This window comes from Oncorhynchus keta, chromosome 19, assembly GCF_023373465.1.
Source record: "Oncorhynchus keta strain PuntledgeMale-10-30-2019 chromosome 19, Oket_V2, whole genome shotgun sequence".
NCBI lineage: Eukaryota > Metazoa > Chordata > Actinopteri > Salmoniformes > Salmonidae > Oncorhynchus > Oncorhynchus keta.
The window spans coordinates 24,025,461-24,053,456 of NC_068439.1; the positions used below are offsets into that span (position 1 = coordinate 24,025,461).

Genomic DNA, 27,996 nt, shown 5'->3' on the forward strand with positions numbered 1-27,996 from the left:
AATAATTAATGACTGACTGCTATTGACATAAAAGATCTAGGGTCTTTAAGTAACCGCTCTATATAAACTAACTCTTCCGTGGTGCTCCAGGTTATTAACGAGTTAATTGTTGCATGGTTTAATTCAATCACGTAATCAATCAAACAAAATAGCTTGTCATCACATTAAAGAAGTCAGAGACACGACACAGTGTGTGGATTGAACAGTTGCTGGGGAGCGACGTTGAGGAGAATACAAACTATTTGGACATGTTTCATTACAGGTTTTTATATCGTTTTGATCCTATTTTCACAAGTTTGATGAATTTCCAAAACTCTTAGCACAAAACTCCAAACTGGTAACACTTAACACAGCCAGTCTTACATTCAAAAGCTTTCATTAAGCATTAATTTTGTTTGTAGACATCTTTCACCACAGAACAATTGATCTGTGAAATTAGTTTAATCACAAACACAAAATTATATTCTCAATTGAGTTACTTTAACAACCAGTTACTCCAATATAAAAAAAAAATGTAAGATACATGTTTCAAAATTGCCTTTGAATATAGTATGCTACAGTACTGTAAATTATAGTACATTACACTGATTTCACAAACTTGCACAACCCATTAAAATTGACTTAGCATTACATTTCTATCCCATGTGTGATCATTGAAGACATCTTTCACAATGTAATTAAATGAAAGAAACCACGTTTAGCAGGCACTAGTTTGCATCAAGCCTGTCTGGATTTGGACATAGGTTCTCACAAAAAAATTGCAGTAAATATCCTCATTGTTCATTCACCTGGGGAAAACCCTTCTGGCATGGCACATCCACACCTGACATACAATGAGTGTCAGTGGAGGCTGTTGAGGGGAGGATGGCTCATAATAATGGATGAAACGAAGTGATGGACTGTCATGTGTTTGCTGTATTTGATACCATTCCACCAATTACGCCCAGCCGTTACCACAAGTCCATTCTCTCCAATTAAGGTGCCACCAACCTCCTGTGCTAAATGTACAAACTATTAGGTCTCTTTCCATGGAAAAACTGACCAGGTGAAAGTTAAGATCCTTTATTGATGTCACAAGAATTATGCCTTGACATCAAATCCAATTGTATTTGTCACATGCGCAGAAGACAAGTGTAGACCTTAACGTGAAATACTTACTTACAAGCCCTTTAATCAACAATGCAGTTTTGAAAAATATTTACTAAATAGACAAAAGTTTTTTTAAATATGAGCACCAATACAATAACGAGGCTATATACATGGCTACCGATACCGAGTCGATGTGCGGGGTACAGATTAGTCAAGGTAACTGAGGTAATATGTACATGTAGGCAGGGGTAAAGTAATTATGCAAGGACAATAGATAAACAGCAAGTAGCAGCAGTGTGAAAAAAAAGAGGGGGGGGTCAATGGAAATAGTCCGGGTAGCCATTTGATTAGCAGTCTTACGGCTTGGCGGTAGAAGCTATTAAGAAAAACTATTGTTGGTACAGATGAACGTGGTACATTCAGGCATTTGGAAATTGCTCCCAAGGATGAACCAGACTTGTGGAGGTCAACAATTTTGTTTCTGAGGTCTTGGCAGATTTCCCCATGATGTCAAGCAAAGAGGCGCTGAGTTTGAAGGTAGGCCTTGAATTAAATCTACAGGTACACCTCCAATTGACTCAAATTATGTCAATTAGCCTATCAGAAGCTTCTAAAACCATGGCATTATTTTCTGGAATTTTCCAAGCTGTTAAAAGGCACAGTCAACTTCATGTATGTAAACTTCTGACCCACTGGAATTGTGAAACAGTGAATTACAAGTTAAATAATCTATCTGTAAACAATTGTTGGAAAAATTACTTGTCATTCAAAGTAGAAGTCATAACTGACTTGCCGAAACTATAGTTAACAAGAAATTTGTGGAGTGTTTCAAAAACTGATTTGAATGACTCCAACCTAAGTGTATGTAAACTTCTGACTTCAACTGAATGTATATAGGTAATTTCTGTTTTTGCTTTTTTAATATTTTGCCAAAAAATACTTTGCATTTTGGGGTATTCTGAGTAGATTGAGGGACTTTATTAAAAATCAATTTTAGAATAAGGCTAACAAAATGTGGAAATGGTCAAGGGGTCTGAATACTTCCGAATGCACTGTATATTATGGCATTAAATTAAATCAAATTTTATTTGTCACATGCGCCGAATACAACAGGTACCTTACAGTGAAATGCTTACTTACAAGCCCTTAACCAACAATTCCGTTTTAAGAAAATACCCTCCCCAAAAACGTAAGAGATAAGAATAACAAATAATTAAAGAGCAGCAGAAAATAACACTAATGGGGCTATATACAGGGTGTACCGGTACAGAGTCAATGTGTCAATGTGCGTGGGCACTGGTGTTGAGGTAATTATGTACATGCAGGTAGGGTTATTAGTGACTATGCATAGATAATAACAGAGAGTAGAAGCAGCGTGGAAGGGGGCAGGGGTCAATGCAAATAGTCTGGGTAGCCATTTGATTAGCTGTTCAGGAGTTAATGTTAGAGAACCCTTTGGCAATTATGTTAGCACAGCTGAAAACTGTTGTTCTGATTAAAGCTATACAACTCGCCTTCATTAAACTAGTTGAGTATCTGGAGCATAAGAATTTGTGGGTTTGATTACAGGCTCAATGAAACTCGTCAGTCTATTCTTGTTCTGACAAATGAAGGCTATTCCATGTGAGAAATTGCCAAGAAACTGAAGATCTCGTTCAACGCTGTGTACTCCGTTCACAGAACAGCGCAAACTGGCTCTAACCAGAATAGAAAGAGGAGTGGGAGGCCCCGGTGCACAACTGAGCAAGAGGACAAGTACATTAGTGTCTAGTTTGAGAAACAGACACCTCACAAGTCCTCAACTGGCAGCTTCATTAAATAGTACCCGCAAAACACCAGTCTCAACATCAACAGTGAAGAGGTGACCCCTGGAATGCTGGACTTCTAGGTAGAGTTGCAAAAAAAAGCCTCATTTTACAGATGTCTCAGTTTAGAAGCTGAAATCCTTTGCCAATTTAATATCTCCCATAGAAGTGAAGGTGTGTTTTTTGTTGATGACTAAGACAAATGGGAAACTTCTGTTCTTTAATTAAAATTGTGAAAACAATTCATGAATTATTTTTTTATAACGTAATTTCACAAAATTACGTGTGGACTGTAACAAGCACATTACAGTTTCAGTGTTTGAAAATGAATAGTACTGCTCCCTATTTGATGGTACATTCCAGTCAAAAGAAATTGAGTACCTGACTCCTCCCTATTAATCACAAATGTACTCTAATTCATTAATCTGGAGACCCATAATTGGCAACAATTAAAAATAATCAGGCCATAAATATACTATAAAACATGCTACCACGAGCGTCCATGTGGTAAACATGATAAAAAAATAAATAAGTTAGAAAAACACAGGTTAAAAAAATAAAATAGTTATCCCAAATCACCTAATAGTTAGACAACACACATTCATTTTCACCATAACACAGAAAACTCAAGCAAGAAAAAAAGTGGTTGTGTCAGTAACTATTGTGCCATCTTCGACAAGTTTGTTACTGAATGCTGTAATGCATTGTGGTTAGAGTGTTGGACTAGTAACCAGAAGGTTGCAAGTTCAAACCCCTGAGATGACAAGGTACACATCTGCCGTTCTGCCCCTGAACAGGCAGTTAACCTACTGTTCCTAGGCCGTCATTGAAAATAAGAATTTGTTCTTAACTGACTTGCCTAGTTAAATAAAGGTACATTTTTTTTTTAAATCCTAAAATTAAGTACTATTCCAGTATCTATACAAGTCCATAATCATGACTCTGGGTTTCCAACCATCTTTATCAAAGGTTCATCGTCAGAGCAGTCTTGTGACTGATTTCTCTTCTCTGCCATAGCTTCTGGTGAAGAATGAGGGGGATTTGTGACCATCTTTAACAAGAGTTAATAATCAGAGTTCTCCTCTTCCAAATAAATACACTAAAAACCTATGAGTACTGCATAATAGGTAGACACTGACAGATTCCAATGTGATTTATCAAACAGTGCAGCTCTCGACTATGTCAAAGATAATCAAAATTGGAAGGGAAATATACAATAAGTGGAATTCTTACCTGCACTTCTTTCGCCAGCGTTTCCCACATTGGCTCTATAGTAATCTTCCAAGGCTTCTTTAGTTTCACACCTCTCCAGAATAACCATCAGGGTCTTCACTGATGGATTCCTCACCATCTTCTTGATCAACAGCTCATCATCTAATCTATCATCCAAAGACCCTGATAAAGCAATACAAATCAACCGTTGCATAACAAGACTCAACCTAACCTAATCTTCTAGGGTGTATTTTGGATGGTTTTAAATCCATGCTTCGACATGTGCTGAAAAATTGTCACCTTCACTTGTGCTTTGAACAATGTTGGTGCTCCATCTGTTGACTGCTTTGTTTGTCTTTCCTGGCACACTCTTCTTCGCAGGTGTCGTGGTCTTCTTTACAGCTTTAAGAGGCTTTTTAACTAGGCTAATTAAGGGCTCGTCATCAGAATCAGAATTCACCTCTTCCTCTGACAATTCAAACAGGATAAAGGAAAAACATTAGAGACCCATCAAAAAATGATCTGTCAGCATACATACTCAGCAATATTTGTAAAAATGTGCTCTGTAGGATAAATTACCTCTGCTGGTTTTGCCTTTTCTTTGACTACAGTTGTTGCTGTTGGATTCTTTAGCAACACAGCTCTTCAGTATTGTCCTCACAGTGTCTTTAGATGGAGACCTGGTTAGATTAATCAATGGTTCATCCTCTGTGCTGTCATCGGAGGATTCTGGCCATGTAATCAGAAAACAAGACTATTGGATTAGAATCAATGATACAACTGTCAGACATATTATGAAAGTACAGAGACAAGAGATGTTGTGTGTTCTCAACTATACTCCTGTTGTGGTTTTTAAGAACTTTACTGGGTGTTTCTCTGGCTGTTGTAGGGAGTGACTTTGTTCGGGTTTGTGTCTTCAGCTTGTCTACCATCTTGATCAGTGGCACATTATCGGAGCTGTCACCTGATGAGTCTGGTTAAATAGACAATAAGATGAACAGGAAAAGCGATTTTATTCCCCGCTAAAGCCATTTAGTACATGAATCAAATCCAATTTTATTGGTATAATGCGTTGCAAACAACAGGTGTTGACTTCACAGTGCAATGCTTACTTATGAGCCCATTCCCAACAATGCAGAGTTAAACATGTAAGACAATTATTTACTAAAGAAAAGATAAATAAATAAAGGGTGTCAATGTAAATACTCCGGTTGGCCATTTTATTAACCTTTTAACAGTCTTATGGCATGGGGTAGAAGCTGTTCAGGTGCCTGTTGGTCCAAGACTTGGCGCTCCAATACTAATTGCTGTGCGGTAGCAGAGAGAACAGTCTATGGCTGGAGTCTGACAATAGTTAGAGCCTTCCTCTGACACCCCCTGGTATAGAAGTCCTGGAAGGTAGGGAGTTCGGTCCCAGTGATGTACTGGCCCGTACCCACTACTGTCAATAGTGCCTTGCAGTCGGATGCAAAGCAGTTGCCACACCAAGCAGTGATGCAGCCAGTCAAAATGCTCTCAATGGTGCAGCTGTATAACTTTTTGAGGATTGAAGGCCCATGACAAATCCTTTAAGATCGTCTATGGTTCTTAGTGATATGGACACCAAGGGAGCAAAATGATTGGAATGGTATCAAATACAGTGCCTTCAGAAAGTATTCAGACCCTTTGACTTTTTCCACAATTTGTTATGTTATGGATGAAATCAATAAAAAATCCTCAGCAATCTACACACAATACCCACACAATACCAAGCGAAAACAGGTTTTTCGAATGTTTCCAATTGTATTAAAATATATATACACCTTATTTCCATTTATTTTTCAGACCCTTTGCTATGAGACTCGACATTGAGCTCAGGTGCATCCTGTTTCCATTGATCATCCTTGATGTTTCTGCAACTTGATTGGAGTCCACCTGTGGTAAATTCAATTGATTGGACATCATTTGGAAAGGCCCACACCTGTCTATATAAGGTCCCACAGTTGACTGCATGTCAGATCAAAAAACCAAGCCATAAGGTCGAAGGAATTGTCCGTAGAGCTCAGAGACAGGACTCTGTCGAGAAACAGATCTGGGGAAGGGTACCAAAAAACGTCTACAGCATTGAAGGTCCAAGAACACAGTGGCCTCCATCATTCTTAAATGGAAGAAGTTTGGAACCACCAAGACTTTCTAGAACTGGACTGCCCAGCCCAACTGAGCAATCGGGGGAGAAGGGCTTTGGTCAGGGAGGTGACCAAGAACCCGATGGTCACTCTGACAGAGCTCCAGAGTTCCTCTGTGAAGATGGGAGAACCTTCCAGAAGGACAACCATCTCTGCCTCACTTCCCCAATCATGCTTTTATGGTTGAGAGTGGCCAGACGGAAGCCACTCCTCAGTAAAACACACATGGCACGCCGCTTGGAGTAGGTGCCAAAAGACACCTAAAGATTCTCAGATCATGAGAAACAAGATTCCCTGGTCTGATGAAACCAAGATTTAACTATTTGGCCTGAATGCCAAATGTCACATCTGGAGGAAACCTGGCACCATCCCTACAGTGAAGCATGCTGGTGGCAGCATCATGTTGTGGGGATGTTTTTCAGTGGCAGGGGCAGGGAGACTAGTCAGGATCAAGGCAAAGATGAATGGAGCAAAGTACACAGTTATTCTTGATAAAAACCTGCTCCAGAGTGCTCAGGACCTCAGACTGGGGGCGAAAGTTCACCTTCCAACAGGACAACGACTCGAAGCACACAGCCAAGACAATGCTGGAGTGGCTTTGGGACAAGTAGCTAAATGTCCTTGAGTGGCCCAGCCAGTGCCAGACTTGAAAATAGCTGTGTCGCGACCCTCCCCATCCAACCTTACAGAGCTTGAGAGGATCTGCAGAGAATGGGCGAAACTTCCCAAATACAGGTGTGCCAAGCTTGTAGCGTCACACCCAAGAGACTCGATGCTGTAAATCGCTGCCAAAGGCCCTTCAACAAAGTACTGAGTAAAGGGTCTGAATAATTATGTAAATGTCATATTCCCGGTTTTTATTTGTCATTATGGGGTATTGTGTGTAGATTGAAGACAAAACAATTTAATCAATTGTAGACTAAGGCTGTAACAAAATGTGGAAAAAGTCAAGGGGTCTGAATACTTTCCGGAGGCACTGTACATCAAACATGTGTTTGATGCCATTCCATTCGCTCCGTTCCGGCCATTATTATGAGCCGTCCTTCCTCGGCAGCTCGTCTGGTAGGATTGCGTCACTGGGCAGGTCTCAGCTGGGTTTTCCTTTTGTAATTTATGACAGTTTGCAAGCCCTGCCACATCCGACAAGCATCAGAGCCGGTGTAGTAGGATTCAAGCTTAGTCCTGTATTGACGCTTTTCTGTTTGATTGTTCGTCAGAGGGCGTAGCAAGATTTCTTATAAGTGTCTGGATTAGTGTCCTGCTCGTTGAAAGCGGCAGCTCTAGCCTTTAGCTCAGGGCGGAAGTTGCCTGTAATCCATGGCTTGTGGTTGGGATATGTACGTAAGGTCACTATGGCGACAATGTCGTCGATGCACTTATTAATGAAGCCGGTGACTGATGTGGTAAACTCCTCAATACCATCGAATGAATCTCAGAACATATTCCAGTCTGTGCTAGCAAAACTGTCCTGTAGCTTAGAAATATGGCCTTGATACAAGAATTGAGGAACTAGTCTCACCTGTGCATATGTTATGAGTGTTCTGGACGTTATTTCTGCCCTTCACATCGTTAACCTCTCTGGCTGTGTTGAAGGGTCTCTTTTTGAATGGCAACGATGTCTGTTTAACCATCTTTATCAAGGGTTCATTGTCTGAGCTGTCATAAGAGTCCTCATCCTGGATTGAACCTAGAATTACAACAAAGACCAAACAAATTGATGCCGCCTTCCATTCAGAATAGTAGTAGTGTGTGTGTATTTTACAGTATTCGGAACAGAGAGGCTTGAGAAAGGTTCTCACCTGCGATCTTGTTCTTTGTCTTCTGGATGCCATTACCTCTTTTGATATAAGTAGTCCTTTGCCCCTTTGCATGTACAGTGGCTTTTTTAGGTCTGGGAAGTCTCTCCAACTTTGTCAAGGGTTCATCATCTGAAGTGTCATCTAACCCTAATCACACAAGCAGCAAATATCAACATATTACTCGAAATAAGGTAAATTCCCTTACGAAAAAAAGAGTGCAGTATAACTGCAGTATGCTGCAAATACTGCATCCCCCAAAAAATCCACTGCAGTAGTTTTGCAGCATAACTGCAGTATATTCTACAGTTATTGCGTCCAAAATACCACAGTTAACTGCAATTACTGAACTTTTACTGCAGTTTGAAAACTGCGATCTTTTTTTGTACGGGTTACTTTATTTAATAGGTGTTTATAAAGGTTTTCATGTCACATGTTCTCTCACCTGAATCGTGTCTAGTGATATTCCGGCTATTTTTACACTGGGTCTCATTGGGCTGGTGCTTCTTGTTTATTAATGTAATCACAGGTTCATAATCGGAGGAGCTTTTATTTAAGGACTCTGACGGTACAGCTAAAAAAAAACATGTTAGATGTGAACACAAAGAATAAAACCAATATCGGTCATTGTGTAGATTCAAAAGGCATATTCACCTGTGCGTATATCCACCATATTTTCGCCCTGTAATATTATGACAATGTCGATAGCTGTTTACGCAAAGGTGTATGTGCGGAGAGACTTTCCAGGAGTAGAAAAACTGCAAGGTTAAACTGTCCTTTTGTTTACGATTGCGAGATAGCCCGCTGTCCTTTTTTGATGACGTCATGGTCCAGCGTCTGGTGGGACGTATTTATTACGCCGATTTTGTTGCAAAAACGTTTCTTAAACGGAAGCAAATAGAACGAAACGGGGAGGGACGGCTTTTGTGGAGCGATGGGTACCGATGCTTCGAGGGTGGCTATGTGTGCAGAGGGTCCCTGGTTCGAGCCCAGGGAGACGTGTACACAACGACAAGTTAGATTAAAATGTTAACAGGTATTGCACGTTTTAGGAAAAACTATGTCGCTAATAATCCTGTTTACATGGACACATCTGAAATCTGGCTTCTCTAATAAATGCAGACAATCAAAATAAACGTTATACTACAGCAAGCATGTTATTTTTGTGAAGCATATGTAAACATATGTATATGAAATGGCTAGCTAGTTAGCGGTGGTGCGAGCTAATAGCGTTTCCTTGCTTTGCAAGGGCCGCAGCTTTTGTGGAGCGATGGGTAACGATGATTCGTGGGTTTCAGTTGTCTGTGTGTGCAGAGGGTATCTGGTTCGAGCCCGGGTAGGGGCGAGGGGACAGAAGTTATACTGTTAAACGTATTTGATTCCGAGTTCGGACATATAGAACTACAAGAGCGCATACAATCAGTTGTTCCCAAATCACTTCACGCGCACAGATCAAATACAAATACACTGCCAATTAAGGTGTTTACATGTTCTAATAATTTTAAAGATTGCTCAGAAAACCCGGTGTTTTAATAAGTGTATGTTTACTTCGATTAAGATCAGCAGAGTAAAGTGTCTACATTACTATTGCATAATCTCCCTACTTCCACAATCAGTTTAATATCTAATTATTACGGTGCACGTAAACGTTCTCACATTTTACTAGGCAAGTCAGTTTTGAACAAATTCTTATTTACAATGACTGCCTACCAGGGAACTGTGTTGTTCAGGGGCAGAACGGCAGATTTTACCTAGTCAACTCAGGGATTCGTTCCACCAACCTTTCGGGTTACCGGCACAACTCAATCTAGTGACAAAGAGCTGCAATGTGGGGAATCGAAGGTGGCTCGCGTTTCAGCTAGTTTTACCTTGTTCTTGATACCATGTCTTGTTTTGACGTCTTTGCTAATATGGCAAAAATTCTCTAGCTAGCAAACCAACAACTGTAACGATGTATTTGAGAGGCAAGTGCTCATTGTGCAAATGTAGTAATGTTTTCAATAAACATTGGATACAAAATATACTTTATATGTTGTCAACAATCTGAGAGAACCTTTTCGGTTTTGTTTCTAAAAAACATCTCCCTACTTTGAAATCTAAACAGCCCCATGGTTTAACAACCCTAAAAGGGATATACCTGCAAGAAAGTGGTAAATACACAGAGTTACACATGGGATAAACAAAAGTACAGTCAATTACACAAATGTCACACCCTGACCATAGTTTGCTTTGTATGTTTCTATGTTTTGTTTGGTCAGGGTGTGATCTGAGTGGGCAATTCTATGTTGGATGTCTAGTTTGTCTGTTTCTGTGTTTGGCCTGATATGGTTCTCAATCAGAGGCAGGTGTTAGTCATTGTCTCTGATTGGGAGCCATATTTAGGTAGCCTGTTTTGTAATTGTGGGTGATTGTCTATGTTAGTTGCTTGTGGCAGCATCGTTCTCATTATAGCTTCATAGTTGTTTGTATAGTCTGTGTTCAGTGATTTCTTTAATTAAAATATCATCATGAACACATACCACGCTGCATTTTGGTCCGCTCCTTACGACGATTGTGACAACAATAGAAAAATCTATATACAATGTGTGTGAATGGAGTAAGGATGTAAGGCAAAAAAATAGGCCATAGAAGCGAAGTAATTACAATTTAGCAAATGAACACTGGGGTGATAGATGTGCAGATGATGATGTGCAAGTAGAAATACTGGTGTGCGACAGAGCAAAAAAATAAATAAATAACGATATGGGGTTGAGGTAGGTAGTTGGATGGGCTATTTACAGATGGGCTGTGTACAGCTGCAGCGATCAGTAAACTGCTCAGATAGCTGATGCTTAAAGTTAGTGAGGGAGATATGTCTCCAACTTCAGTGGTTTTTTGGGGGGGGGTTTGCAATTTGTTCCAGTCATTAGCAGCAGAGAACTGGAAGGAAAGGTGACCAAAGAACGTGTTGGCTTTGGGGATGACCAGTGAGATATACCTGCTGGAGCGTGTGCTACGGGTGGGTGTTATGGTGACCAGTGAGCTGAGATAAAGCGGAGCATTACTTAGCAAAGACTTCTAGATGACCTGGAGCCAATGGGTCTGGTGACGAATATGTAGCGAGGGCCAGCCGACGAGAGCATACAGGTTGCAGTGGTGGGTGGTATATGGGGCTTTGGTGACAAAACGGATGGCACTGTGATAGACTGCATCCAATTTGCTGAGTAGAGTGTTGGAGGCTATTTTTTAAATGACATCGCTGAAGTCGAGAATCGGTAGAATAGTCAGTTTTACGAGGGTATGTTTGGCAGCGTTAGTGAAGAAGGCTTTGTTGCAATGTAGGAAGCGGATCCTAGATTTAATTTTTTTATTGGAGATGCTTAATATGAGTCTGGAAGGAGAGTTTACAGTCTAACCAGACACCTAGGTATTTCTAGTTACATATTCTAAGTCAGAACCATCCAGAGTAGTGATGCTAGTCGGGAGGGCAGTTGCGGGCAGCAATTGGTTGAAGAGCATGCACTTAGTTTTACGCGCATTTAAAAGCAGTTGGAGGCCACGGAAGGAGTGTTGTATGGCATTGAAGCTCGTTTGGAGGTTTGTTAACACAGAGTCCAAAGAAGGGCCAGATGTATGCAGAATGGTGTCGTCTGCGTAGAGGTGGATCAAGGAATCACTTGCTGCAAGAGCGACATCATTGATATATACAGAGAAAGGTTGGCCCGAGAGTTGAACCCTGTGGTACCCCATAGAGACTGCCAGAGGTCCGGACAACAGGCCCTCCGATTTGACACACTGAACTCTATCTGATAAGTAGTTGGAGAACCAGGCGAGACAGTCATTTGAGAAACCAAGGCTGTTGAGTCAGCCAATAAGAATGTTGTGATTTACAGGGTCAAAAGCCTTGGCCAGGTTGATGAAGACGGCTGCACAGTACTGTCTTTTATCGACAGCGGTTATAATATCGTTTAGTACCTTGAGTGTGGCTGATGTACACCCGTGACCAGCTTGGAAACCGGAGTGCACAGTGGAAAAGGTACGGTGGGATTTGAAATAGTCAGTGATCTGTTTGTTAACTTGGCTTTCGAAGACTTTAGAAAGGCAGGGCAGGATGGATATAGGTCTGTAACAGTTTGGGTCAAGAGTGTCACCCCCTTTGAAGAGGGGGATGACCGCGGCAGCTTTCCAATCTTTAGGAATCTCGGGCAATACGAAAGAGAGGTCGAACAAACTAGTAATAGGGGTTGCGACAATGGCGGTGGATAATTTTAAAACGAGAGGGTCCAGATTGTCTAGCCCAGCTAATTACGGGTTGTACGGGTCTAGGTTTTGCAGCTCTTTCAGAACATCTGCTATCTGGATTTGTGTGAAGGAGAAGCAGGGGAGTCGTGGGCAAGTAGCTGCGGGGGGTGCGGAGCTGTTAGCCGGGGTTGGGGTAGCCAGGAGGAATGCATGGCCAGCCGTAGAGAAATGCTTTTTTGAAATTCTCGATTATCATGGATTTATCGGTGGTGACAATGTTTCCTAGCCTCAGTGCAGTGGGTAGCTGGGAGGAAGTGCTCTTATTCTCCATGGACTTTATAGTGTCCCAAACCGTTTGGAGTTAGAGCTACAGGATGCACATTTCTGTTTGAAAAAGCTAGCCTTTGCTTTCCTAACTGAGTGTGTGTATTGGTTCCTGACTTCCCTGAAAAGTTGCATATCGCGGGGACTATTCGATGCTAGTGCAGTACGCCACAGGTTGTTTTAGTGCTGGTCAAGGGCAGTCAGGTCTGGAGTGAACCAAGTGCTATATCTGTTCTTATTCTATATTTTTTGAATGGGACATGCTTATTTAAGATGTTGAGGAAATTACTTTTAAAGAACAACCAGGCATCCTCTACTGACGGGATGAGGTCAATATCCTTCCAGGATACCCGGGCCAGGTCGATTAGAAAGGCTTGCTCACAGAAGTGTTTTAGGGAGTGTTCGACAGTGATGGGGGTGTTCGTTTGACTACGGACCCATAACGGATGCATGCAATGAGGCAGTGTTCGCTGAGACCCTGATTGAAAACAGCAGAGGTGTATTTGGATGGCAAGTTGGTCAGGATAATATCTATGAGGTTGCCCATGTTTGCGGATTTAGGGTTGTACCTGGCGGGTTCCTTGATAATTTGTTTGAGATTGAGGGCATCTAGTTTAGATTGTAGGACGGCCGAGGTGTTAAGCATATCCCAGTTTAGGTCACCCAACAGAACAAACTCTGAAGATAGACTGGGGGCAATCAATTCACATATGGTGTCCATGGCACAGCTGGGAGCTGAGGGGGGGTCTATAAAATGTGGCAACAGGGAGAGACTTATTTCTGGAGAGTTTCATTTTTTTAAATTAGAAGCTCTAACTGTTTGGGCATCAACCTGGAAAGTATGACAGAACTTTGCAGGCTATCCCTGCAGTAGATTGCAACTCATTCCCCTTTGGCAGTTCTATCTTGGTAATTTAAAGTATATTCAGGCCCAGTTTTGTTCTGAAAACAGAAATGATAATTAATGAATTCATCATTACAAAACACAAAAGTGCTACTGCAAAAGTACTCATTTATCCATTTAAGTTATCAACTTTTATTACTTCAACAGTTAAGCGCTCATTGTACCAACACATTGGAACTTTGAAAGCTATTGATGATGTGTGCACGACATTGGCATGCACCTCACTAAATAGTTATTGACAAACAATCCACATATAACAGTATGTCCATTTGTACATCAAAATTCATTATTTAGAAGCATACTTGCCAATCTTGCCAATCTTTTAATTTCTTATTACAGTGATCTCCAACTAAACCAACACGAGGTGTCCCACTGGGCACAGACGTCAGTTCCATGTCTAGTTGTCAACTAACGTGAAATCAACAAAACATTTCGTAATGTCATTACATTTAGGTTAAAAGCTGGGTAAGAAAATTATGAAATTCTCTTATGTTAATTTGTGCAAATCCAATCAGTTTTCCACATTGATTCAATGTCCATAACATTTCCGCATTACAAACAGCATTGGTCATCTCTGCTCACACACGAGGTATAGTACACACTGGTTGAAAACACCACTTAAAAGCGTAGTGACTCAGTTGAGTGAGGAACTGAAGTGTTGCTCTGTACGACTGAGATGTAGTCATGCTGGTATTGTGTGACTGACTGCTCACAGGTAAGGCGATTTTACTTGCTTCACGGACGCCACTCAAATAGGAATGTTTTTGTTGGTTTCCTGGAGAGATAAAGACACATATAATGAAATGCATTGAAAATCTACTCTCACGGATATTATCTTTGTTGTGAAGACCTGGGCCTAAATCCATGAAGTGTCTCAAGAGTAGGAGTACTGATCCAGGATAGGTTGTGCCTTTTAGAATAAGATTACATAGACTGAATAAGATTACATGGACTGGTGGAACCTGATCCTAGATTATCAATTCTACTCTGACACTTTATGAATATGAGCCCTGTAGTGTGATACATTGGGGTAGAATGATAAAATGGATCTTACCTCCCCAGCAAAGAACATCTTCAGCGATGATGTCATAGGCCTCCCGTTGCCTCCAGTCTTCACAAAGACGTATGACATCTGAGACCACATGTCTGCTCTACCACATCACAAAGTACTTCACTTTCTCTAGGAACTCCTGGCCAAGACAATGGAAAAGTAATGAGGATAAGGTACAAGATAATACAAAAAAAGTTACATATTGCAGCTTTAACCTTTATTTATTCAGGAAGTCCCATTGAGGATAGGAGACCTCTTTTACAAGGGAGACCTTGAATATCTTGAAAATCTAATGTGTAGTAATGTAATATGTGGAGCAATGTAATGTAGTAGTATAATCTGTGTAGTAATGTCCTCTGTGTAGTAATGCCCTCTGTGTTGTAATGTAACATAATGTGTAGTAACTAATTTAATCTGTGTAGTAACTAACGTAATCTGTGTAGTAATGTAATATAATCTGTCGTAATGTCATCTGTGTAGTAATGTGTGTAGTAATGTCATCTGTGTAGTAATGCCCTCTGTGTAGTAATGTTATGTAATCTGTGTACTAACTTAATCTGTGTAGTACCTAACGTAACCTGTGTAGTAATATAATCTGTGTAGTAATGTAAACTGTGTATTAATGTCATCTGCGCAATATTCTCTTCCTAGTAGAGGGTTATTCCATTACCTGCTCCTTGAAGACACAGGACCTTCATGCACTGACCAGGAACATCTTTGTGGCCAAAGTAGTCTGCACCTTGGATCTTCTCGTCCTAAAAGCGGTATGGGAACGGCAATTTGCGGATTAGGTGTGTCAAGACACAGTTTTTGGTGACAGGATAAACCAGTTTCTTTTAAATCAAATCAAATGTATTTATATAGCCCTTCTTACATCAGCTGATATCTCAAAGTGCTGAACAGAAACCCAGCCTAAAACCCCAAACAGCAAGCAATGCAGGTATAGAAGCACGGTGGCTAGGAAAAACTCCCTAGAAAGGCCAAAACCTAGGAAGAAACCTAGAGAGGAACCAGGCTATGAGGGGTGGCCAGTCCTCTTCTGGCTGTGTCGGGTGGAGATTATAACAGAACATGGCCAAGATGTTCAAATGTTCATAAATGACCAGCATGGTAAAATAATAATCTCAGCAGTTGTCGAGGGTGCAGCAAGTTAGCGCCTCAGGAGTAAAGTTGCCAATTTTCATAGAGAGTTGAAAACAGCAGGTCTGGGACAGGTAGCACGTCCGGTGAACAGGTCAGGGTTCCATAGCCGCAGGCAGAACAGTTGACACTGGAGCAGCAGCACGGCCAGGTGGACTGGGGACAGCAAGGAGTCATCATGCCAGGTAGTCCTGGCAATCAGTTGCTAGTGTTTTAAGTAAATTGGGTGATCTGGATACACTCATTGTGAAGAAGGTGGATTTTTGTGGCATTTATAGCCACAGTGATTAATTTTACAGCACAAGTGTCTAAGAAGTCAAATAGCCTGGATATCATTATATCTGCAACTGAGAAGTTTTTGGGGCTCCAGGACTTCATGGCAGAAACACTACAAGGACTTTTGTTGCTAGGAAATGTCCCGCCCTCACAGGAGGCTTCTGAACCTGTGTTGGGACCTGATTAAAAAACGTTTAGTTTTTTTTACAGAAAAGCAGGTTCATTTTGTTGTTGTTTTTCTTTTTTTTTGTAGTTTTATTTTTGCGGACGGATCCTTATTACCCACCCGCACAGTTGGTGGCCGACGGTACATTTGATTGTTACGCCATTATACCATAGAAGTAGAAGAAGAAGCTGCTCACTGGCTTGCAGTGGAAGATGGAACGAGATGGATTTTGGCTGAGATTCTGCACATTTTCTCATCGATTAAACATTTGATCTCAATATAATCTTATGAACAGAGTGGACTAAGTTGTCGACTTTACCCTTTGCAAAATAAAATAAAAAACGCGTTGTTTAGAACGAGTGCAAAGGCGAATTGAGTTATTGCACAAGAGCACTTCACAAAGGAGGCGTTCCCTAATGGCAATATGCAGATGATTTTGTTACTAACCTAGTAATAGTTTAATTATTATGTTGACAAATAGGATCTCGCTAGCACGTGCTTGGCTCTGCCCATTATGACTAATTTGTTCCCATTGGAAACGACAGGCTATGGTCAATATTGGTTTAGTTATACAAATCTTTGGTATTACCGGCTGGGCACATCAATCCTAGACGATAGTGCAGATCTAGCGGCCACTATCGGCTTTAATATGAAAACACAGAGACATTATAGCACTGATAGAACAGTGAGGTTTAGTTATAAAACATATTTAATGATTGTAATAGAGATTGCCAACATGAAGCTAACCTGCTGCCCAATTGATCATTAATCAGCTGTCCACAACTAACAGATGCGTGCAATTTGGATATATACGCACTAACCTGCAACTGTCAGCATGGCAGACTGCTCTTTTTCCGATTCAGAGTTTATTAATTTATTTGAGACGATTGTAAGAATTAATTGTTATCAATCTGCCTTTGTTGTCGTTATTCTGTCTGAAATAATGGCGAATGCTGTCACCAAAAACCCACTTCCGGTGTGTCAGAACGGGAAAAGTAGGCGTTTCGAGATGTGGTATTTTCTGTTTGTGGTAGTAGGGAGATAACCATAGTAACGGATACAAGCGCACATAGGGCGGTCTGAGGCAAACACAGAAGTCTGTTTTTGTGAGGAATCGACTATAGTTATTTTCTATCATGTATTTATAATATTTGTTATGTCAACTAACTGAAACATTTCAGTTGTACACGCGGAACTCTGTAAAGCAGGTATTTTTTTTGCACAAACGCGTTTGCAATGCTTGCATCGGAGGCTGCAATGACTAAAAGTTATTTGACAACTTCAACTGGATCGAAAGCCAAAGTGCATCGAAGAAAACATGCGATCCCAGTTATCAAACATATAGCAAAAGACAATGATCAAGAGAAACAGTTGGTAAGTTGTTTATATTTTTCTACTTTGACATGTTTTAAACTACTTTGTCATGCATTTCAAATAAAGGTTCACTTTGTCTTAGGAATCTGGATTCATGTGAATTTATCAAATGCATTCATGTGCTTTTTCAGGTTCTCACTAAACCTATTGAACTCAGTCGTGTGATACATTTTCTTGAGGATCCTTTAGCAGTAAGTGGAAAATATTTGTCAACATAATCATTAAACTATTACTAGGTTAGTAACAAAATCATAAACTAAGCTATTAATTCAACGGAAATGCCAAATGTTAATCAAACATTTATATCTCTACTTCAGGCTACTTTGAAAGAGAGACAGATTTTTGCTTTGAAGAAAGTAGTGCAGAGATGTCAAAAAGGCTTTGTATCCTTCCTACCTGACTTTTTCTTGATTTCATTGGGCTGATTGATTATTTTCTTGTTCAGAACTAATTGTGCCAGGGTGTAAACTCTTCTGACTCATATCCCCTAATGATGTTTTGGAAATAGATAAGCCTATGTTGTTAGGCAGTGTCATGTCCTCCGAGTACCAAATGTAGACACATTGAATTCTCTAGATCCCAATTACCAGCTAATTATTTTTGGGTTCAGCATTTTTATTGCCCAGAAATAATTATACTTATGAGATATTGTATGTCTCCATGGGGTATTTTTAGACACCATTATTTCCATAGTTAGGCTACTTCTTCACGTGGTTATTTGTCCTTAAAATTACATTTTCAAGCTTTTGAAAGAGCTGGCAGATGTTTTTAAGATTTTGTATATCTGTGCTGAGAAGTCCAAAGATCATCCTGAATATACTTCAGTGCTATGTGACTTACTGAAGATTTGTCGGTGAGTTGTTGTTGCTTGTTTAATCGTTTTTTCTTAATTATTCAAACCAAATACAAGCTTACAGACTATAACTTGTATTACTTAGGCTTCCTTTTCTAAAGGAAAAGACCTCTGATGAAGTGACCTACGCACAGACTGTCAAAGAATCATTCTCTCAGATGGGTACGTAACACATGCAGCACTGCTGTGGTCATTCAAGCATCTATGGTCATCCAAAAGTGATACCAATGTATTTTATGTTTGCAGGGTTTCTGATGAGGGTGCCAAACGCTGAAGTGAGGAACCAAATCTGCCACTCTATTATATCCGTGTACAGCTCTGTGACATCAAAACACAGTGTGGATGGTATGGACAGTCTTTCAAAGCCTGCAGCTGCCTCAAAGCCAGCTGTTGCCTCTCACAGATTCTCTAAACAGTCAATGAGTGAGCCATTTTAAATGATATTGAGGTTGTGTTCGTTGTAAGACATTCACCTGTCTGAAGTGGTGTACCACTTCACAGAAATATGCTTATTATCTTCTGTTGTAATATCCTATTTTCTGTAGGACTCCACCCTACCAGCCTAGGCTACAGGATGCAGCTGTTGGAGCAGAGTGGGCTGGCTGAGACTCTGGTCCTGTCCATGGCCCTCCTGGAGAACCAGCCTGCAGTCAAGCTCCAGGTCCTACAGACTCTTCAGATGCTCTCCAGCTCATCTGGTAAATAACAATTCAAACATGAATTGCTATAAAGGACTGGTGAATTAGTTTCTGTATGTTTCCCAACTGGCATAGTCTCAGAAATCCCAGACCTAGAGAAAGTCAGAACATTGGTTGTGTGGGACCCTATTTCCCTTTATAGTGCACTACTTTGGATTGGAGCCCTTCATCCTTCATCAGAGAAAGTAGCTCTTGAGATAATGTAGCCCTTTAAAGAAGGACCAATCATAGCAGTAACTTACAGTTTACCTCTGTCAATGTCAAGGAGTCATTCTCTATTTATTCCACCTCATACAGTCACATGTATGTTTTGTACACAGATGTGAACTGTAGCCTAATATTAAAGGCACAGGGGGCACAGCAGATCTGTTTCCATATGAATGAGCCAGACCCTTCAGGGCAAGTCCTGTTCCGCTCCTCGGAGATCCTATGGAACTTGCTGGAGAGAGGTTGCAAAGAGGAGGTTACAGCCCAATTGAGCAACATGGACTGTATTATGTATGTGACTTTTACCTACATTTTTTAAGAGCTCATTCACATTCTGCATGAGTGAGTGCAATAAACAGTACTCACATTGAAAAAGTGTTTACAACCATTACAAATTAACTGTGTAAAATGTGAAGGGAAATTAAGTACTAATGATTATTATCGTCTCAAACATAGGGCTCTGAAAGAGGCATTTTTGCACCAGCTGCTGAATGGCTTTCGACATTACGACTTCCAACTCAGGAATGATCTACTGGTGATCACAACTCTCATAGCTGAAAACCCCAAATCTCCACTCATTGTAAGCAAATTGTATTACTAAATCAAAGCAGGAAGTAAATTACAGGAATGTCATCAATTGTCAATAATCATACCACACTTCAAGCATCACATGTTATTGATATTTGTTTGTCCTCATTTACAGGAGAGTTTATTTGCCAAGCAGCTCATTCTTTTTGTTACATTTCCAGAACGTAAGCCTCTTTTTTGGCTCATATATATATATATAAATGATGTGTTTGTAAGTAGTGATAATGTTTGATGCATTATAAAGTAAATCTGTTACATGTTATCTTCCAAATGAAGTTGAATGGTCATGAACTATTTTGATATTATTTTTCTTTGTATCCAAGTCAAGAGTCACAACCCGTTGGTCCGCAACCTCAAGCTATCCTATAACAATGAAGATTTTGAGATGAAAAGGTTGCTACTAAATCTGGTTGTTGTCATGTCAAAAGACTTATCTGCTCTGCAGGTGAATGAGTATTTTACTTCCGTAATATGAACAATCGATTAGCTGCATTATTTCATGTTAGTGTGTCATTGATAGTCTGAAAAACATTCCAGAGTACATACAAATTATTCATACTTTCTGATGTGTAAACTGTAACTTCAGACATGATGTTTGTCTACCAGCTGTTCAAAGAGGGCCATGTTGTCCTGGCTCTGCTCCACCTAGTGAAGCCCACTGCTGCTCCTCCTGAAGGCCAGTCAGGGCCACGCAACTGGACCCCTGTCCAGCAGGAGGAGCTGCAACTGCAGGCTCTGGCCACTCTGGCCACCGTGGCTCCACTGATGCTGGATGACTATATGATCTGCCAGGGAAACACCTGCCTTCTGCTGCTGCTGGAGTGGTGCACTGAGCGAGGTGAGGAGAGGGGGCACCCTGGGAACTTACCACGAACTTGGACAGGAGTTGAACAGATGCAGTGGTGTGTAGACAACGTTAGTTGCAGATGGACTTCTCCAAAGCAATGTTCTTAATTTCATATATTGGCTTGTATGATGGGAGTAATTCAGAGACTGGTACCTCACATTTGTTTGGCCACTTATGATGACTTAGCTATGAATTTAATGGAACTTGAAATTGGTCACATAGTTTGATCTGCAATTATTGTTTGTATCACATCATTGTTTATGCCCAACAGATGCCTACTTTGGACAGGGCCATAGTTTCCATGGCACTGGAGGGAGGGGCAGTAAGAAGGCTCAGATGCGTTACTGTGTGAGGCTGCTGAGATCCATGGCGTCTCTAGGCAACGAAGCAATCAACCAGGACCTTTTTGATCAAGGAGCCATCAGCCAGCTGCTTGGTAATGACAGGCGGTACCTCCCCTTTTGGAATATTACAGCTATTATGGATATTTAGATTTTGATTCCAAATGCAAGCTTCACAAAGTATCTGTGTTTTTCCATAATATTGAGCACAACTTTCCCAGTGATAATTATGCAGATGGAGGGGAGTCCTGAGGAGGAGGACGTTATTACCTTGGAGATCAAGGCTGACATTCAGCTGATCCTGTCAGCACTCTGCGAGAATAATCCACACAGAAAGGTAAAACTAAGGTCAAGAACCTTGATTACAGCGGGGACTGTAAAGAGACATACAGAAAGGTACAGACACACACATACGTGCACAAGCGCTAGCACACGCACTCTACACACACATACATTGTAATATTGTTGTATGGTGGTATTATACATTTTGTATTATAGATATGTAGTGGTGTAATATTGTTATATGATATATTGTTTTATCTTTTGTTTTATACGTAATGTAAGTGCCTTAGTGTGTTTGGACTCCAGGAAGAATAGCTGCTGCCTTGGCAGCAGGTAATGGGGATCCCTAATATATACAGTGGGGCAAAAAAGTATTTAGTCAGCCACCAATTGTGCAAGTTCTCCCACTTAAAAAGATGAGAGAGGCCTGTAATTTTCATCATAGGTACACTTCAACTATGACAGACAAAATGAGGGGGGGGGAATCCAGAAAATCACATTGTAGGATTTTTAATTAATTTATTTGCAAATTATGGTGGAAAATAAGTATTTGGTCACCTACAAACAAGCAAGATTTCTGGCTCTCACAGACCTGTAACTTCTTCTTTAAGAGGCTCCTCTGTCCTCCACTCGTTACCTGTATTAATGGCACCTGTTTGAACTTGTTATCAGTATAAAAGTCACCTGTCCACAACCTCAAACAGTCACACTCCAAACTCCACTATGGCCAAGACCAAAGAGCTGTCAAAGTACACCAGAAACAAAATTATAGACCTGCACCAGGCTGGGAAGACTGAATCTGCAATAGGTAAGCAGCTTGGTTTGAAGAAATCAACTGTGGGAGCAATTATTAGGAAATGGAAGACATACAAGACCACTGATAATCTCCCTCGATCTGGGGCTCCACGCAAGATCTCACCCGGGGATCAAAATGATCACAAGAACGGTGAGCAAAAATCCCAGAACCACACGGGGGGACCTAGTGAATGACCTGCATAGAGCTGGGACCAAAGTAACAAAGCCTACCATCAGTAACACACTACGCCGCCAGGGCCTCAAATCCTGCAGTGCCAGACGTGTCCCCCTGCTTAAGCCAGTACATGTCCAGGCCCGTCTGAAGTTTGCTAGAGAGCATTTGGATGATCCAGAAGAAGAATGAGAGAATGTCATATGGTCAGATGAAACCAAAATATAACTTTTTGGTAAAAACTCAACTCGCCGTGTTTGAAGGACAAAGAATGCTGAGTTGCATCCAAAGAACACCATACCTACTGTGAAGCATGGGGGTGGAAACATCATGCTTTGGGGCTGTCTTTCTGCAAAGAGACCAGGATGACTGATCCATGTAAAGGAAAGAATGAATGGGGCCATGTACTGTGAGATTTTGAGTGAAAACCTCCTTCCATCACCAAGGGCATTGAAGATGAAACTTGGCTGGGTCTTTCAGCATGACAATGATCCCAAACACACTGCCCGGGCAATGAAGGAGTGGCTTCATAAGAAGCATTTCAAGGTCCTGGAGTGGCCTAGCCAGTCTCCAGATCTCAACCCCATAGAAAATCTTTGGAGGGAGTTGAAAGTCCGTGTTGCCCAGCAACAGCCCCAAAACATCACTGCTCTAGAGATTTGCATGGAGGAATGGGCCAAAATACCAGCAACAGTGTGTGAAAACCTTGTGAAGACTTACAGAAAACGTTTGACCTCTGTCATTGCCAACAAAGGGTATATAACAAAGTATTGAGAGAAACTTTTGTTATTGACCAAATACTTATTTTCCACCATAATTTGCAAATAAATTAATTAAAAATCCTACAATGTGATTTTCTGGATTTTTTATTTCTCATTTTGTCTGTCATAGTTGAAGTGTACCTATGATAAAAAATACAGGCCTCTCTCATATTTTTAAGTGGGAGAACTTGCACAATTGGTGGCTGACTAAATACTTTTTTGCCCCACTGTACAAATACAACATCTTCAAAGAGAATATTTCGGAGAATTATGTGTTACTCACCCTCGTAACAGCAGTTAAAAAGCCTCAATGCACTATGATGTTTTCGCTTTCATTGAATTTAAATGGAGACTAAAATGGGTTTAACTCCATGCTATTATATGCCTCAGGAATTGTTTGGATCGGAAGGAGTTGAGATGACGGTGCATTTCCTCAAGATGAGCACTGAGAAGTTCTACAGTGGCCTGGGACACAACAAACTCATCCTCTCCACCGTGGATTGTGTCTGGTCAGTTCACTTACCAATACATCAGTTTACTTCTTCCATCTGTGACTCTTGTACTGTATGTTCTCATTTGTGGGCTGTTGTTTTACTGTAGGTCCTGTATCGTTGGATGCTACACCACAGAAGATGTGTTTTTGGAAAAAGAAGGCATTTTCCTTCTGCTTGACTTGCTTCATGTAAGTACACTATCTGGTGTGGCATCCTTAGGTGTAGCTCAAGCAGTACTTTTTCTTTTGCACCATGTTGAATTTCTGAACCCATCTTACCTGCAGTCGAGCCCTAGGAACATGCAAAACGTGGTCCTTGGAACACTGCTGGAGCTGTGTGACAACCCCAAGACGATGTCTCACATCCTGGCCTGGCGAGGGCAGAAGAGCCTGACCACCCCGGGGCTACTCTTACAGCTCTGGAGGCAGGAAGAGGCAGAGCTGGGGGTGAGCAGAGACCTCTATGGAAGGATCTCAGGTGGGTCCATGGTATCATTCAAATTAAGTGGGATTACTGCTGTTAACAATCACACAAGGACAGTGAAATGCTATTCAGTGAGGTCAATACTCTTTGAATAATACAGTAAATGTTGCCTCTGTTTCATAATGGAGCTACAGTAACATCCTACTACTAAAACTACTAAAGCTCAAACTTTTTCTTCTTTTTTTTCTTCTGTTTTATGGCTAGATCCCAAGAAGCCTATTCTGTGTTATTACCAAGAGGAGGATGATTCCCAGGTATCACTGCCTGCTAACAGGCCTAGTGCTGCAGTGATGGATGTGTCTGAGAACCTTCGCTCCAAGATCTACTCTGTCTTCTGTAAACTTGGTAAAGGACAATTGACTACTATTTTCAAGGGACGGATGAAATCAAATCAAACTTTATTTGTCACATGTTGCCGAATACAACATGTGTGTAGACCTTACCGTGAAATGCTTACTTAAAAGCCCTTAACTTTTTAGGGAGTTGGTTCGGAAATTTCAAGAGTGCCACGTATAGTTTTTGATAAAAATCAAACTTTCATTAAAACACACATACAAGGTACTGAATTAAAGCTACACTAGTTGTGAATCTAGCCACCGAGTCAGATTTGTAAAATGCTTTTCGGCGAAAGCATGAGAAGCTATTATCTGATAGCATGCACCCCCAAAGTACTGGAACGTCATCTAAAACGACAGATTTTGCGGTAGCCGGCGCTACCCAAAACGCAGAAATAAAAGATAAAACATTCATTACCTTTGATGAGCTTCTTTCTTGGCACCCCTATATATCCCATAAACATCACAATTGGGTCTTTTTCCCGATTAAATCCGTCATTGTATAGCCAAAATGTCATTTTCTGAAGACCGGTCTGATCCAGGAATATTCCCTTTTACAAGACGCAACGTCACTTTTTAAAATGACAAAAGGTGCCTATATACTTTTACAAAACACTTCAACCTACTTTTCTAAACCAACTTTAGGTATTAATAAACATTAATAATCTATACAATTCATCACAGGGCGATCTGTATTCGATAGCAGCTAGTCTTGAAATCAGCGGCCAGCTTTTCCATTTTAATAACATCCTGTTGAGAGACTGAAACAGGAAAGGGCAAAACATCATACAACCAAGGATTAAGTCTGCTCGAAATGCCAGCACTGGCGACATCGTGTGGAAGCTGTAGGCGTTTATACAGAACAGCTTCATGTATTTGCAGTCGCCTTAAACAATACATTGACTGGCAGATTAATATATTTTTTGTGTTTTTGGAGAACAGTTTTTCGAGGGATTTTTACTCCTAAACACGTTGTGTTATAGCCACAGACATGATTTAACCAGTTTGAGAGACTTCAGGGTGTTTTCTATACACACATACTTATTTGCATATACTATATTCCTGGCATGAGTAGCAGGACTTTGAAATGTTGCGCGATTTTTAACAAAAAGCTGCGAAAATTCGCATGATCCTTAACCAACAGTGCAGTTCAAGAAGAGTTCGTTAAGAAAATATTTACCAAATAAACTAAAGTAAAAAGTAACACAATAAAATAACAATAATGAGGCTATATACAGGGGGTATTGAGTCAGTATGCAGGGGTACAGGTTAGTCGGGGTAATTTGTACAGGTAGGGGTGAGGGGTGTGCATAGATAATAAATAGTGAGTAGCAGCAGTGTACAAAACAAATGGAGGGGGGGGGGGGTGTCAATGTAAATAGTCCGGTGGCCATTTGATTAATTTTTCAGCAGTCTTATGGCTTAGGGGTAGAAGCTGTTATGGAGCCTTTTGGTCTTAGACTTGGCGCTCGGTACCACTTGCCATGCGGTAGCAGAATAAACAGTCTATGACTTGGGTGACTGGAGTCACTGACAATGTTTTGGGCTTTCCTCTGACAGGGCCTAGTATACAGGTCCTGGATGGCAGGAAACTTGGCACCAGTGATGTACTGGGCTGTACGCAGTACCCTCTGTAGCACCTTACGGTCTGATGCCGAGCAGTTGTCATACCAACACCCTGAAATGTCGAAATTAACACAAATGTATGCTTTACAGTAATGTGTGTTTGTGAGTTGTTTCCTTTGGTAAAATAATGCTTCTGATTCCAGGTTTTGAAGCCCTGCCTGGATTGTCAACGGAAGATTATATCACCCTAAGCATTGTCACCAGATATCTGGACTTTAAGGTGAACATTTGTGTCCTCTCTTAGCCTATCCTAGAATGTACATTTATAACAGGTCAGTCACACACAAATAAGCTTGATATGATATCCGTATCAGTCAGAACAGTGTCAAACTGACAAAGACAAGAAGAAGAATAAAAAAAACATGTCAAACAGTTTTTTGTAACGGTAAGCTATCTCAATAGGTTGGCGAGGTGTGGGATGAGATCTCCAAAGAGTTGAGCCTGGAGGGAGTGAGACCAGTCACCCCTGACGAAGAGGCCCTGGATACCATTGCTAAGATGACGGAGGACACAGCCAGGAGAGTCATCACACAGCAGAGCAGCATGCTGGAGCAACGGGATAAGGAGGACGTCAGTGAGGAGAAACGCATGTATACAGAGGTGTGCGTCCGTGCCCGTGACATTATAACAGCTGGGGTCAAATGGCCCCAATGTGTGTGTAAGGGCTCTAAAATAATTAAGGTCTGACTAAGTTATTCTGTTTATTTCTTAATTTCACAGATAAGTTCCAACTGGAAACAGCAGGAGCTTACAGCCCAGTCTTGGGAGCATTTTGTGGCGAAGACATCAAACTACAAGATTTTAAAGGTTGTCCTATGTCCGCCTCAAGCAATTAATCTTTCTTTGAAAGTGCTATTTGTAGGGAAGACTTGGTGATTGATTACTTTATCAATTTCTATTTCAGGAGACAAAAGAGCATCAGGAGAGATCTATTGACTCATCCAGACCTAAATCAAAGCATAAGGAAACTATATTCCATCCTACACAAATTCATGGCTTACAAATTACAGTAAGTCATTGTGATGCAGATATTGTACTGTACTATATTGATAATTATAAACTGGGTGCTTCAAGCCCTGAATGCTGATTGGCTAAAAGCCGTGGTATATCAAAGGTATACCACTGGTATGACAAAACGTTTATTTTTACTGCTCTAATTACATTGGTAACCCGTTTATAATAGCAATAAGGCACCTCGGGGGTTTGTGGTATATTGCCAATATACCCCGACCTACAACACTCTGCATTGCATCTTGTCTTAAGAACAGCCCTTAGCCATGCTATATTGGCCATATACCATGACCCCCTGTTTCCATGCTTGATCTGTTGCTCTGATTTCCCCACCGCCTTAAAACAATTGTGTGTGTGTTTCAGAATTTCTGTGGGCGGGTGATGACTGTAGAGAGCACTCCAGCCCACCTGACAGGAGGGCCCCTGGCCAATACAGAGCTGGCACTGGAGAGGGTGCCCATCCAGGGTGGAGCCCTTAGGAAACTCCCCACTGCCACTGAGGACCCAGAGTATTTCAACACAGTTTCAGTCAAATAAATACCCCACCTCCTCTTATAGCTTTGCTCAGTGTTCGTTCACTATTTACTACAGGTCTCCATATACAATTTGGTGTGTTAGCTTCAGAGTGAACATACAGACAGGAATTCATCAATCCAGCATGAACAACCTAAATTAGACTACTAGTATCTACTAGGAACAGATATTAATGGATGGATTAAACAGATTTGAAATTATTAAAATTGTGCTGCAATTGAATTTTGTCATTGTGCCTAGGACTTTTTTTTGTGTGTGTGGAATTTATCAATATTTAAATATTGATGTAGCAATCGACAGAATTCACAATCATTTGTGAGGACATCACCTCATTTTGACCTTCAGTGCACAAGGTGTTTCATTTGTGATGTCAGAGATACATTTTATGATGAAGATTCTACTTGGTGCTCACATGTTTCGTGATGGTATAAACTATTTTGTGATGT

At 40.8% G+C, this 27,996-nt stretch overlaps 2 protein-coding genes and 2 long non-coding RNA genes across 10 annotated transcripts; 2 read left to right on the plus strand and 2 right to left on the minus strand.

Annotated features, from left to right (window-relative positions):
• Positions 1-6: 6 nt before the first annotated feature.
• LOC118371973 (uncharacterized) lies at positions 7-15,347 on the plus strand. Of its 2 annotated transcripts, none has more exons than XR_004823123.2 (3): positions 7-262; positions 14,579-14,740; positions 15,219-15,347. It is a non-coding gene; the product is annotated as an uncharacterized LOC118371973 (long non-coding RNA). The 2 variants fall into 2 exon arrangements; XR_004823122.2 differs by lacking the exon at positions 7-262 and adding an exon at positions 8,936-9,103.
• Positions 360-8,883, minus strand: LOC118371970 (DNA mismatch repair protein Msh3-like). 4 transcript variants are annotated; one of them, XM_035757664.2, is made up of 9 exons: positions 8,722-8,882; positions 8,513-8,641; positions 8,071-8,217; positions 7,791-7,958; positions 4,972-5,079; positions 4,686-4,835; positions 4,407-4,574; positions 4,128-4,289; positions 360-3,911 (listed from the first exon to the last, which is right to left on the minus strand). In XM_035757664.2, exons 1-9 carry the CDS (start codon positions 8,738-8,740, stop codon positions 3,829-3,831), a joined length of 1,134 nt encoding a protein of 377 aa, XP_035613557.1. In that variant the 5' UTR covers positions 8,741-8,882; the 3' UTR covers positions 360-3,828. The 4 variants fall into 4 exon arrangements, with proteins under 4 accessions (XP_035613557.1, XP_035613556.1, XP_035613558.1 ...); XM_035757663.2 differs by having other exon boundaries at positions 360-3,914; XM_035757665.2 differs by having other exon boundaries at positions 360-3,945.
• On the minus strand, positions 13,622-17,138 carry LOC118371971 (uncharacterized). Its single transcript, XR_004823121.2, has 4 exons — positions 16,971-17,138; positions 15,238-15,322; positions 14,571-14,706; positions 13,622-14,291 (listed from the first exon to the last, which is right to left on the minus strand). It is a non-coding gene; the product is annotated as an uncharacterized LOC118371971 (long non-coding RNA).
• Positions 17,139-17,200: 62 nt separating this feature from the next.
• On the plus strand, positions 17,201-27,772 carry LOC118371969 (cilia- and flagella-associated protein 69-like). Of its 3 annotated transcripts, none has more exons than XM_035757660.2 (23): positions 17,201-17,523; positions 17,655-17,714; positions 17,841-17,906; positions 18,267-18,376; positions 18,462-18,538; positions 18,623-18,799; positions 18,922-19,074; positions 19,395-19,572; positions 19,738-19,861; positions 19,985-20,033; positions 20,193-20,314; positions 20,476-20,707; positions 20,988-21,152; positions 21,279-21,394; positions 23,458-23,576; positions 23,668-23,749; positions 23,846-24,038; positions 24,249-24,389; positions 26,149-26,225; positions 26,408-26,605; positions 26,726-26,812; positions 26,910-27,014; positions 27,380-27,772. In XM_035757660.2, the coding sequence occupies exons 1-23, from the start codon at positions 17,386-17,388 to the stop codon at positions 27,551-27,553; spliced, it is 2,943 nt and encodes a 980-aa protein (XP_035613553.1). In that variant the 5' UTR covers positions 17,201-17,385; the 3' UTR covers positions 27,554-27,772. The 3 variants fall into 3 exon arrangements, with proteins under 3 accessions (XP_035613553.1, XP_035613554.1, XP_035613555.1); XM_035757661.2 differs by having other exon boundaries at positions 17,202-17,523; positions 18,623-18,721; XM_035757662.1 differs by lacking the exons at positions 17,201-17,523; positions 17,655-17,714; positions 17,841-17,906 and having other exon boundaries at positions 18,478-18,538.
• The last annotated feature ends 224 nt before the right edge of the window (positions 27,773-27,996 follow it).